At 35.3% G+C, this 13416-nt stretch overlaps 1 protein-coding gene across 1 annotated transcript; it reads left to right on the plus strand.

The window, feature by feature from the left end:
* Positions 1–679: 679 nt before the first annotated feature.
* On the plus strand, positions 680–11750 carry LOC127793849 (uncharacterized). Its single transcript, XM_052324598.1, has 8 exons — positions 680–916; positions 9079–9191; positions 9797–9868; positions 10181–10216; positions 10362–10407; positions 10895–10982; positions 11267–11324; positions 11461–11750. Exons 1-8 carry the CDS (start codon positions 838–840, stop codon positions 11509–11511), a joined length of 543 nt encoding a protein of 180 aa, XP_052180558.1. The 5' UTR covers positions 680–837; the 3' UTR covers positions 11512–11750.
* Positions 11751–13416: the final 1666 nt, after the last annotated feature.

The following is a 13416-nucleotide window of genomic DNA, read 5'->3' on the forward strand; positions in this document are numbered from 1 at the left end:
GATGTAACTTACTTGTAAGTTCTAATTTTTTTTTTCTTTTATGATATTTAGTGTTTTTTATAAGTTAAATTCATAGAAAAAAAATGGTAATATTATATTGATATCTAAATTAATATAATTACTAGATAATTATTACCTCGTCACCCAAATGAAACATATTTTTAGTGCATTAATTAACAATATTAAATGCTATAATAAAATACTTATCTAAAATTGGGTGAAATTAAAGTCATGTTTTCTTTGCTGTTTTTAGAACGCTTTCAGTTTTTTAAAATAATAAAAATATATTTATTTTCATATTTTTAAAAATATATTTTTAAAAATAAGAAAAAATTATGTAAACAAAATTTTAAACAACAAAAAATCATTTTGACTTTTTTCATTACAAAAACACTTAAAATTTTAAAATGTAAAAAATAGTATAAATAAAAAGAATATATTTTTTACAATATTAAAATAGATACTTAAAATATAAAAATAAAAATAAATTCAAAACTCAAAACTAAAACATAAAAATAAATTCAAAACTTAAAACTCAAAACTGAAATACGGAATAGTTCCTAAATTTTTTATATTTTTAGAATATTATTTCAATCAAGTTTACACAAAAAAAAAAAGAAAATAAAATGTATTAATCAAATGGATTAAAAGCTATATCCAGGAATAGAATGCTTTATGTCCTTCATTTTCCTTGCTTCTAAGTTGGCTGGAACCGAAGAATTTGCAGGAATATATGAATGTATTTGCAACTTATGAGTTTCATATGATATATAGAGTGGAAACCCCAAATTTCGCAGCGGCGGGCGGGCGAGCGATCGAGAGAAGGAGAGAGCGAAGATGGGATGGATCGGAGGCGCAGTGGATTCCATCAAATCTCTACAGATCAGACAAGTTCTCTCTCAAGTTGTCAGTCTCGGTTCGTATACACATCCTCTCTCTCGCTCTGCAGATTGATTTCAGTTCTATTTGCTACTGAATCTATTCGGTTCTGGTTCCTAGAGTTCGTCTCGTCTGGATTGGATTCACTTAAATTGTGGTTTTGTTTCAAGTGTTTAAATCTGTTTTGCATTTCTACTGTACGAAAAGTTCTTTACTTTTTATAGCTAACGTCGTTTAATTTTTTTTTTCATACATGTGCCACTAGGTGACCCTCTGTAATTTTCTTTTTCTTTTTTTGAATATCAGTACGAAGCTAATTTATTTTTGAGAACATTTAGGAAATTTGTCATTCATGATTTTGTAATCTTGCATTTCTCTCTTTATCGTAATAAATTGAAAATGATGGTATGTAAGTGTTCTATACACATTTTGCATAAATGTGCGCCTTAACTGTAGAATGACAAATACTGCACTATAAAATTAGGCATTACCTTATATATGACAAAAATAAAGGGAGAAAAATGAAAAGATGACATCCAACTGTAAGCATTACCTTATATTATTGGTTATTACTGCTAATATCTCATTGCACATTCTAAAAAAATGTAACTCACCATGATCATTAGTGGGAGTAATGGGAGTTGTATCCTGACTGAGAAGATGACCCTACTAAACCACTGGGAGACTGGATATGTGTTTCTTTTGTAGTTGTATGATGAAGAACATGCCCACCTCCTTCAACTGCGACAACAATATGATCTTTCATTTAGCAGTACCTTTTGGTCTTTACTTTTTGTACGCTTAGCTCAAATCTTGTTTCTATTGCTTTAGCCAACTGTTAGCGTAGATCTCTCCTCTTAGTATGATCATTCAACCCTCAAAACACACCCGAAACAATCTCTCAATCTCACAGTATAAAAGTGAAACAGGAAAAATGCAAGAATTGAATCAAGAATAGTAAAGAACACAAAAACTTATTCTGGTTCAGTCTCAAATGAGACCTATGTCCAGATTGGCTTTGCCCTTTGCTCTCTCCACTATCTTTGAATGATAATACACGATTACATGTGCTCCTTACACCCAACTTTCTCACAACCCATAAAACCTGAAAGCTATACAGAGTTGATTCTCGAAAGATATACTTTCTTTCACACACAACACATACTTGCACAAGACAGTATAAAATCACAATGAAAGCTAATCCCAAAGCCTACCTTCCGACCCCTATTTATAGACTATAGAGGCGAGAATAGCTAACCTGACCGACTGCCCCTAAATGACAGTTAAAACAGAAACCGATCAGCCTTCTAGAAACATATCCTTCTAGAAGAACTTATACAGAAAATAAATCTCTGACATCTCTCTCACATTAAAACCCTTAATCTAGTACAAATGCCTTTTAACAAATTCTCCACCCATTTGACTTGATTAGGCTTCTCCCAGTTCCTGCAACCTTCAGATCTCTGCTTGTCCAAACTGTAGGATCTTCATACAGTGCTGAAACTTTGCTGATGGTACTGCTTTTGTGAAGATATCCGCTGCATTGTTTTCACTTGCAACTTTAGTTAAGAAAACAAATTTATTTTCAATCATTTCTCTTATAAAATGGAGTCTCACATCTATATGTTTTGTCCTCTCATGGTGTGCCTGATTCTTAGATAGATATATGGCACTTTGACTATAACATAACAAGGTGGCCTTAACCTCTAAACCTAGGAGTTCACTCACTAGTCCCTTAAGCCACATAGCCTCTTTAAAAGTTTCGGAAATTGCTATGTATTCAGCCTCAGTTGTAGATAATGCTACTACATGTTGGAGACTTGATTTCCAACTAATTGTGGAGTTCCACAACCTAAACACATACCCGGTTGTAGATCTTCTTTTGTTTATATTAGCAACATAGTTTGCATCCAAATACTCTAGGATACTAGGCTGGACTGCTATCTTAGCACCACCATAGTTTATGACATGACTTAGGGTTCCATTTAAATATCTAAACATCCATTTTACTGCTGACCAGTGGGCTTTCCCTGGATTTGCTATAAAACAGCTTACAACACTCATAAGATGAGCTAAATTTGGCCAAGTGCACACCATGTTATACATTAGGCTTCCTAACGCACTTGAGTATGGAATATGGCTCATTTCCTTCCTTTCTTCCTCATTCTTAGGGGATTGGATAGAGGACAGCTTAAAATGTGGTGCAAAAGGCACACTAACTGCCGTTGCATTTGACATTCCAAACTTGGATAAAACCTTGGCTAAGTAAGACTTTTGAGATAGATATATCCTCCTATGTTGTGTATCTCTAGAAATCTCTATTCCTAGAATCCTAGCTTCACCTAACTCTTTCATTTCAAATTCAGCTCTCAGCCTTTGCTTGAGTAGCTGAATTTCTTGATGGGATTGACTTCCAATGAGCATGTCATCCACATACAATAGTAAATATATGGAAATGTTAGGTGTAACATGCTTGTAATACACACAACTATCATAGGAACTTCTAGAATACCCTTGGCTTACCATAACCGTATCAAATTTACAGTACCACTGCCTTGGGGATTTCTTAAGCCTATATAGGGACTTCTTAAGCAAGCATACCTTCTCCACCTCTCCCTTAGCTTCAAATCCCCTTGGTTAATCCATTAGAATTTTCTCCTCTAGGTCCCCATGAAGGAAAGCAGTTGTAACATCCATCTGCTCTAGTTTTAGATCTAATTGTGCTATTATGGCTAATAGAACCCTTATAGATGTATGCATCACTACTGGGGGGAATACCTCATTAAAATCAATGCCTTGAACTTGGATAAATCCCCTAGCAACCAGCGTAGCCTTATACCTAGGCTTAGGGTTAATTCCTGGCCCTTCCTTAATCTTGAACAGCCATCTGCAACCTATAACTCACTGCCCCTTTGGCCTTTCAACCAATTCCCAAGTCTGATTTTTCTCTATGGATTTTATTTCAGATTTCATGACTTCTTGCCATTTTTCAACATCCTTGGAGGACATTGTCTCTTCATAGGTAAGTGGTTCTTCCCCCACTATTTTAGTTGCACTAGTAAAAGCATAGGCCACTAGATCAGAATAACTATATCTCTGAGGTGGTTTGCCCCTAGGTTGTCTATCCCTTGCAACACTATACCTGTCTGGATTTGGTTGATCTCCTAGGCTGGAGTCTGCATCATTGTCTACTTCATCTTCTTCATATTGAGAAGATTCTTGGGTCTGCTCTTGAGCACGATCATCTACATGGTCACTATCATGAAACTCATATGCAGTTTCAGGTGGTTCTGAGGTATTAGATGGTTTAATTCCTATTATTTCTACATGAACAGATTCTTTTTCCTCTTTTGGGCTATCCTGGGTTTGATGGTTATCTGATTTCATGGTAGAGGACTCATCAAATGTCACATCTCTCGTGACTATAGTTCTAGGTTCCTCTGATTCTAGGTTCCAAAGCTTACGACCTTTAACACAACACCTGAGGGGTAACCTATAAATAGACATTTCTTGGCTCTTAGCTTTAATTTTCCTTGCTTCACATGAGTGTAGGTTAGGCATCCAAATATTCTAAGGTGTGTTAGGCTTGGTTTGTGCCCTGTCCACCTTTCATATGGGGTCTGAAAATGTATTGCTGCAGACGGTGACCTATTTATAATATGGGCTGTTATGGAAACAGCCTCCCCCCAAAAGGACTTGGGTAAGTTTGCATGAAAGAGCATGCATCTTACCCTCTCCAAAAGAGTCTGGTTCATCCTCTTAGCCAACCCGTTTTGCTTAGGGTTCCTGGGAGCTGTTAAGTGTCTAACTATACCCCCCTCCTTACACATTTGATTAAAATCTCTATTGCAAAACTCTAACCCATTATCTGTCCTAATAGCCTTCATTGGTCTGCCTCTTTGGTTCTCTACCACTGTCTTTCATGCTCTAAAGGTTTCAAAAGTGTTATCCTTAGACTTTAGGACATTACCCATAGCATTCTTGAGAAATCATCTATTATTGCCAGAAAGTCGAGAGCCCCCATGAGTCAATGTTTAGCCTAGACCCCACAAATCTGAATGGATGTCGTCTAGGGGTGCTTTTGATGAGTGGATAGCTGTCTGGTTAAATTTTATCTTAGTTGCTTTCCCATAAATGCAAGATTCACACTTGCTTAATTCTAGAGATTGACCTAACTCCAATATCCCTTGTTTGGCAAGTTCCTTGAGCCCTTGCTCACTAATGTGTGACATTCTTAAATGCCATAATCTTACCTTATCATGAGAGTTTGAGCTTACAGTTGTAGCTTCACCACATAAAGTGGTTGCTTGCAAAATGTAAATTCCATTCCTTAACACAACTTTCATGCATACTAAAGGGCTTTTATTTATTTTCACCACTCCACCCTCACCCTTAAATTTTAAACCGCTCCTATCCAATTCCCCAAGAGAAATCAAGTTCCTCTTAAGTTCAGGGACATATCTCACGGCTGTGAGGGTCCTAAAGGTTCCATCATGCATCTTTAATCTAACATCCCCCACCCCTTAAACCTTACATTCATAATTATTTCCTAATAGGACCTTTCCCGCATTGATTTCCTTAAAGTTTTGGATCTAATGCTTCTTTAGAGTCATATGAAAGGAACAGCCTGAGTCCATAACCCATTCTTGGCTATCTGTTCTATCACTTATTTGTTAAGGCATCTACACTATCATACCCAGTGTCACAAATGTTAACCCCCCCATCAGAACTTTCTCTATCAACATAGTCTTTCTTCCTCTTAGGACAGTGCCTTTTTATATGGCCTTCTTCCTGACAGTAATAGCACCTTACAGTGCTTCTACCATTCCTAGATTTTGACCTAGATTTTCCTCTATTTTTAGAGTTTCTTTGAGAACTTCGAAACCTGGCAGTAAGAGCTTCTCCTGGACTAGTTTTACCATCCATCTTGAATTTTAATTCCTTTGAATTAAGTGCACCTATTACATCTTCTAAAGATAGGTTATCCCTGCCATGCTTAAGAATGTCTACAAAATGTTCATAAGACTTAGGTAAAGAATGCAGGAGAACTAGTGCCCTATCTTCATCATCATACTTTACTCCTATATTCTCAAGATTTAGACATAATTTGTTATACTCAACTATGTGATCCTGTAATTTTTGATGATCATGCATTTTGAAAGCTAAAAACCTAGCCTTAAGATATAGATGACTGGAGAGTGTCTTCTTGAGGTATAGATTCTCTAATTTCTTCTAGATGTCAGCAATAGACTTTAACTTTGATACCTCCCTTAGAACCTTGTTGCTCAAGCTCAAAATTATCATGTTGTACGCCTTTTTGTTAATCTCCACCCGGGCCTCCTTTTGTTCTGCGGTTAGAACTTGTGGTTCTTTCCCAGTTGATGTTCCCTCTGTCTTATCTTCTTGTTCCAGTGCCCCTTCCAAACTGAGACTACAGAGGAATGCCTCCATCTTGATCCTCCATAGCCCGAAATCATTGTTCCCATCAAACTTATCAATGTCTGATCGTGAGGTGATTGGCGCCATTCTTTTCCCTGAGATTGTCTCCCTTGTCTTGAGATTCTTGAGTTCTTGATCAATTCAGAGGCGCCCAGCTTTGATACCAAGTTGTTAGCGTAGATCTCCCCTCTTAGTATGATCATTCAACCCTCAAAACACACCCAAAACAATCTCTCAATCTCACAGTATAAAAGTAAAACAGGAAAAATACAAGAATTGAATCAAGAACAGTAAAGAACACAAAAACTTATCCTGGTTCAGTCTCAAATGAGACCTACGTCCAAATTGGCTTTGCCATTTGCTTTCTCCACTATCTTTGAATGATAATACATGATTACACGTTCTCCTTACACCCAACTCTCTCATAATCCATAAAACCTGAAAGTTATACAGAATTGATTCCCCGAAAGATACACCCTCTTTCACACACAGCACATACTCGCACAAAGACAGTATAAAATCACAATGAAAGCTAATCCCAAAGCCTACCTTCCGACCCCTATTTATAGACTATAGAGGCAGGAATAGCTAACCTGACCGACTGCCCCTAAATGACAAGTAAAACAGAAACTGGTCAGCCTTCTAGAAACATATCCTTCTAGAAAAATTTATACAGAAAATAAATCCCTGACATCTCTAACAACAACAACAACAACATATCCAACCTTTATCCCACTATGTGGGGTCGGCTACATGAATTCTAGACTTTCATGTATTTCTATCTTTTGTCATATCTTCATTGAGATCTATACACTTCATATCAAACTTTAATGTCTCCCTCAAAGTCTTCTTAGGTCTGCCTCTACCTCTTTTTTTGATTAATTGTTCCATTTCATCAACTCTTCTCACAGGAGCGTCTTTTGGTCTCCTTCTCACATGACCAAACCATTTTAGTCTAGTCTCTCTCATCTTCTCCTCTATTGGCACTACTCCTATCTTATTACGAATAACTTCATTTCTAATTTTATTTTTTCTTGTATGGCCGCACATCCATCTTAACATCCTCATCTCCGCTACACTCGTCTTTTGCTCGTGTTAGTATTTGACTGCCCAACATTCTGAGCCGTACAACAAAACTGGTCTTATAGCTGTCCTATAGAATTTTCCTTTCAATTTTAATAGGATTTTACCATCACATAACATCCCTGATGTATTTCTCAATTTTAGCCAACCTGCCTTAATTCTATGTGTGACATCCTCGTGAATTTCTCCATCTTTTTGAATCACTGATCCCAAATATCGAAAATGGTCTTTTCTTTGTAAGATTTGGTCTTCCAATTTTATTATAACATCCTCCACTCTTGCATTTTTACTAAATTTACATTCCATATATTCTGTTTTCTTTGTGCTTAATTTAAATCCCTTAGATTCTAAATTGTTTCTCCATAACTCAAGCTTAGTGTTCACTTCTTCTTTTGTTTCATCCACCAACACTATGTCGTCTGCAAATAGCATACACCATGGCACCTCTGTCTGAATATCTTTAGTGAGTTCATCCATTACTAAAGCAAATAAGTATAGACTTAGTGCAGAACCTTGATGCAATTCTATTGTAATTTTAAACGGTTCAGTATTCCCTCCGCATGTTCTGACCCTTATCTCTGCACCATAATACACGTCCTTAAGGGCTTGTATATAGGCTATTCGGACTCATTTCTTCTCTAAAATCCTCCATAATACTTCTCTAGGGACCCTATCATAGGCCTTTTCTAGATCTATAAACACCATATGTAGGTTCTTCTGATGATCCCGATACCTTTCCATTAGGCGCCTCAGTAGGTATATAGCTTCCATTGTTGACCTACCAGGCATGAAACCAAACTGATTCCTTGTCATCTCTCTCACATTAAAATCCCTAATCTAGTACAAATGCCTTTTAACACTAACTTATACATACCTGTCATTTGTGTCAAGTTAATTGAACAATTTTTCATAAGCATTTGATCTTGCTTCATTAGCAACATTCTTTACCTCTTTTTTGGCTAAGATACATAAAACAATAACATATCAAGCTGTATCTAGAATTTGCATAGCCAATCCCACCTAGTGGAATGGAATTAAGGCTTGTGGTTGTCGTATCTGACAGATATTAAACCCTTTTGTCAACATCTTGCATTAAAGCATGTCAAAAGAAGTCATGATTGACTCAATTTTGCTGCCATGAAAATTACAGTTGAATTGCGAGATGAACAACTATGCTTGACCAAAGGGAAAGCTATCACTTACAGAAAGCAACCTATGGAGGTTGGCAAATAGATCATACAATGACCTTTGATCACACCAAACTTTCAAGTCAAAATCTAACAGATGATGGTTGCCTACCTCAAACGAAACAAATTTAAACAAATTGTCCACAAATTTAAAGAAAAAGGTCAAATGGGTTTGGTATTTTAGGGACCAATTTTTTGCAGTTGTCCATTTCTTTTTCTTTCTTCTTTTGGTGTTAATAGGAACATAAGGACATATATGGAAGAAGAAAAATCACAGTTGACTCTAGCTTTGATGCAAAATAGTTATTTTCTAGTAGCTTTCTGTTACATATATATAATATTAAGGAACTATCTCATTTATTTTTTATGTACGTCACAGATTAATCCCACTCAATCAATATTTGTAAATACCTTGAAAAAGATTGTTTTAACCTATAATTAGAGATTTTACTTTCCTCTAACATGTGAATTTTTGTGGTTACATTTTTAGGTATGATTATCACGTCAGCACTGATAATATGGAAAGGGTTAATGTGTATAACTGGTAGTGAATCACCTGTTGTTGTTGTGCTTTCTGGTAGCATGGAACCTGGCTTCAAAAGGGTGAGTCCTTCGGCAGAATAGTCACTCGGTAATTTGTTCAACTTGATCTCAGGAAGATGCTGAGTGAAATATGGGAGTTTTAGCCTGCACTTAACATTCAACTTTAACTCTGAATTGAAGTTGGAGTGCTGAGTGCATTTATTTCTTGAGTTTTTTTTTTTTCCATTCTGTTTGTTTTGTACCAATTCATCTGTTTTCACTAAATTCCTTTTAGGAAGATTGTTAACATGTGGATTCATTAGTTTGCATGATCAGGTGGCATTTCACTTTCAAATTTTTTGGATTCAACCAAATTCTACATTTTCAGGAAAAAAAAAATGCTAGATGTAGTATTCAAAATTAAAATCTTACATACAATTTCTATTTTCTGCCATGCAAATGTTTGTTACATAGATGATTTATTAGTATATCTTGGTCAATCTTAAAGAGTTAGGTCAAGTCCAAGCTTTTGCCATAAGGCCCTTTTTATTATTCTCTTGGTATCAGGCCCTTTTTCATGTGTTTCCTTTTGTTTTTTATTTTGTGTTTTTTGTCTGAAACTTTGCTTTATTTGGAAAATTTCATTTACTTTGCTGCTAATTGATTGACCTCGTCTGTTTTTACAGGGTGACATTTTGTTTTTGCATATGAGCAAGGATCCTATTCGTGCAGGAGAAATTGTTGTGTTTAATGTCGATGTAGGTTCCTGATTCTGGTGCTGCTCCTTGTTCATGTTTCACTTATCCAATAGTAGTTACTTTTCAGTTCCTTCATTTTGTGTACAAGTATAATACTCATATAGTCTTGTTTTAAGACGTTCAGCTAAAGTAGAAATGGTGTGTCATCCATTTCAGTTATATTATTCTCCCAGATGATTTGGATGTCAATTTTTCTTAATATGATATCTGATTTGTTGTACTATATGTTAGGTGATTATTTCACTTATTGCAAGTTTATACATATTTTGCCTCTCTGCATTTTTAATGTGACTTTTCCTTGTTATTTCACAGGGGCGTGAGATCCCAATTGTCCATCGCGTAATTAAGGTAGGGAATTCCAGAAACCATTTTACACTCAATTTTTTTTTGGTGAATTATTGTAATTAAGTAGTATTTCCTGCTTTACCATTGTTCTTTTAACTGTGAATCTTCATTTTTCTGACAAACTAACCCTTATCCGGTGCATTTGTAGGTTCATGAGCGTCAGGACACTGGAGAAGTCGATGTTCTTACAAAAGGTATTTCCACACCCCCATCTTAAACTAACTCATCTCAAGATGTCTGATAGATTATTGAAGATAATCTATCTGGGTTTACTGAATTTGGAGAGAAATACAACTGAAAAAGTAAACAAATGAAACGAAAGTGGACTTTCGAGAGGTCCACACTCTCCCGAATTCCTCACTACTTAAAAAGATGCCTTCCCCCTCTACTAACTTTCCTACTTAACTGTTATTCCAGCCATCCTCCTCTAACCGATTCTGTTATCCGCACATGCCACCAGCTTGCTCTACCCATAATACCCTTTAACCACTTTTGTTGCTTTCTCCCTTACTCGCATCACTATTCTGCCCTTGCTTATTCCGTCGTTGGTAACGAAATTGTATGGGTCTTCTATCAATGTCCTTGAATGAGATGACTTAAGTTCATTGTAAAATCTATTGGAATACATGTGTAACTTTTTTTTTTTTTTGTTATGGTTTTCTGCTTGCTTGATTTTTCCAGGGGATAATAATTTTGGTGATGATAGACTGCTCTATGCACAAGGCCAACTTTGGTTGCAAAGACACCATATCATGGGGAGAGCTGTTGGGTAATTAACATCACTATCTGTTTGGCTTTTGGACCTAGGAAACTCTCTCTCTCTCTCTCTCTCTCTCACACACACACACACACACACATTTTTGGTTTAATAAATGAGGAGAATGTACCATCTCAGCTACTGCTAATTTCACTATCTGTTTGGCTTTTAGACATAGGAAACTCTCTCTCTCTCTCTCACACACACACACACATTTTTTGTTTAATAAATGAGGAGAATCATCTCAGCTACTGCTAATTTCATGCTTCTTTGCTCTGTTGCCACGACCTATTCAGGTTCTTACCGTATGTTGGCTGGGTGACCATTATCATGACCGAGAAACCTATCATCAAGGTTAGATTTTGTTCTGGATTCTCAATTTCTTATTCTTCATCTTCTTCTTTTTGGCTGACTCTTTCTTCTCTGAAATAAGCTGGAACTCAAGAGGATTGTATTATCAAAATTCTCACTCTTGTTGCTCTGTTTGAAGTATTTACTTATAGGTGCACTTGGACTGCTGGTCATAACTTCAAAGGATTAGGGAATCAAGCAATATTGTAACTTATGACTTAAAACAGGACAAGAAAAACACTTACATCCAGGAAATCAAGTCAGCCTGTGAACTCTTTCCTAGAACTGAGCGAAAATATTTATTAATGGACAAAACTGTTCATTAACTTCACTACTACTTTTGTCCTTTATACTACATCTTTTTCTTGTTCTTTCTACTATTTTTGGATCTTGCGTATGGAGCATACAGGAGGATTGGTTTGAGGATAATTCTACATAAGTTTTAGATATATGCATGTTAATGTGAGTAAGCAATAAATAAATGGACCAGTAATGTTCTTTTCAGTATCATACTGGTAGCAATCATGATTGTTTGATGACTATGAATGTGTTATAAGTTCTCTTATTCAGAATGTCTATCTTAGATAGAGGACGTATTTTGTTCTGCATGCGTCTTTATTTTGGTCTTTTAAAGTGATACTCGAAAATGCAACCTTTGAGCTCTTGTCCTTATCCTGCCATAGCCTTAATGACTGCTTTACAAAATGACTGTTGTTGAGCTAAACTAGGAGAGAAAAAGAGCTGGTTTGTCTTAAAAGAGTAAACTTTAAATATTCTTGGGAGCAAATTGGTTGAAATTTAATGTATAAATTGTAGTTTCTGTGGAGTATCTAGAAAATATGGTTTACTTAATGATCAACACATGCTTAATATGCTTAAAAAAGACAATTTTTGAAGTTTGTGTTCCACGCATCAATTGTAGTGAATTTGTGTTTGTGAGAGAGAGAGAGAGAGAGAGAGAGAGAGAGAGAAATCTGACAGATTTCTGCGATCCAGCAATTTCGCATGTTTGGTTCTGTTTAATGGAAGTTGAGGCAGGTACATGCACTTAATTTCTTTTCTTTATAAAGTTAACAGATAATGAAACATAGGATCTCAATTTTGATAAACAAAATTCATCTGTGTAAATTAATGCATAAAACAATTGTATACAGCATTAATTAAAAGAATAGAAATCAAATAGGCACGCTGTCAGCAAAACCATACCCCTCTGTACAGAATGGGGCTCAGAGAGAGAAAGAGAGCACTGTCTTTTCTAATGACTGATTTATTCACCGGTAGTTGTCTCATTGACAAGAACTGGATGGTGGCTGAATTTTTTTGGGGGAAAAATTGACCATCTTTTGGCTATTGAAATGCTGAAAAAGAAATATAAAACTTGAATTGTTCAGTAAGAAAAAGAATATCGAACTCAAGTTATGAAGTTTTTGTATATTTAGATAGCGTTTGTTAAAATAAGTAAAATAAAGTTATATCAAGATAAGTTTGGAATACTTTTCAAATTAAAATATGGAATAATCAAGATAAGGGTAAGAAACATTTTAAACTTTCTATCAAGTGTTTGTTGAATTTTTTAAAATTCATTGATAATTATATTTTTTCTTTCCATATATTTATTAATGCATATGATAAGTATCAAAATAAGAGTTTTTTTTTATTAAAATATTCTTATTACCAAATTCATTTAAAACTGTTGGTTAACATTAACAACAAGTTTATGATTATGACCATGCTATTGGTACATCATTTATATATACTTTAAGCTACATAATACACACAAATGATAAAAATACCTCCCCACGCCTTATCGCACCTCACCACCTTGGGTGAAAGATACTTTAGTCATGCTCCTCATCGCTTTACAGTGCCTCATCTCACCACCTTGAATGAGTATTTTAGACATTTTAACATCATTGTATAGCCCAAAATGTACACAATGATGTACCAATAGCATTTTTCGTTCTATTATAATACTATAACAAAATCAGCAATAAGCAAATCAAATTGAAATATAAAATAAATTTTTGTATTAAAAATTCAATGTTTAACAATAAACTAAAATAACCATTACGTGCCTTTACCAAATAATTAATAT

This window comes from Diospyros lotus, chromosome 2, assembly GCF_014633365.1.
Source record: "Diospyros lotus cultivar Yz01 chromosome 2, ASM1463336v1, whole genome shotgun sequence".
NCBI lineage: Eukaryota > Viridiplantae > Streptophyta > Magnoliopsida > Ericales > Ebenaceae > Diospyros > Diospyros lotus.

Excerpts from the sequence above, each read along its gene's own strand:
- LOC127793849 (XM_052324598.1), top strand. The coding sequence starts at position 838 with ATGGGATGGATCGGAGGCGCAGTGGATTCCATCAAATCTCTACAGATC. Across the intron at positions 9,192-9,796 it reads TGGAACCTGGCTTCAAAAGG|GGTGACATTTTGTTTTTGCA; the intron begins GTGAGTCCTTCG and ends CTGTTTTTACAG. Across the intron at positions 10,408-10,894 it reads AGTCGATGTTCTTACAAAAG|GGGATAATAATTTTGGTGAT; the intron begins GTATTTCCACAC and ends TGATTTTTCCAG.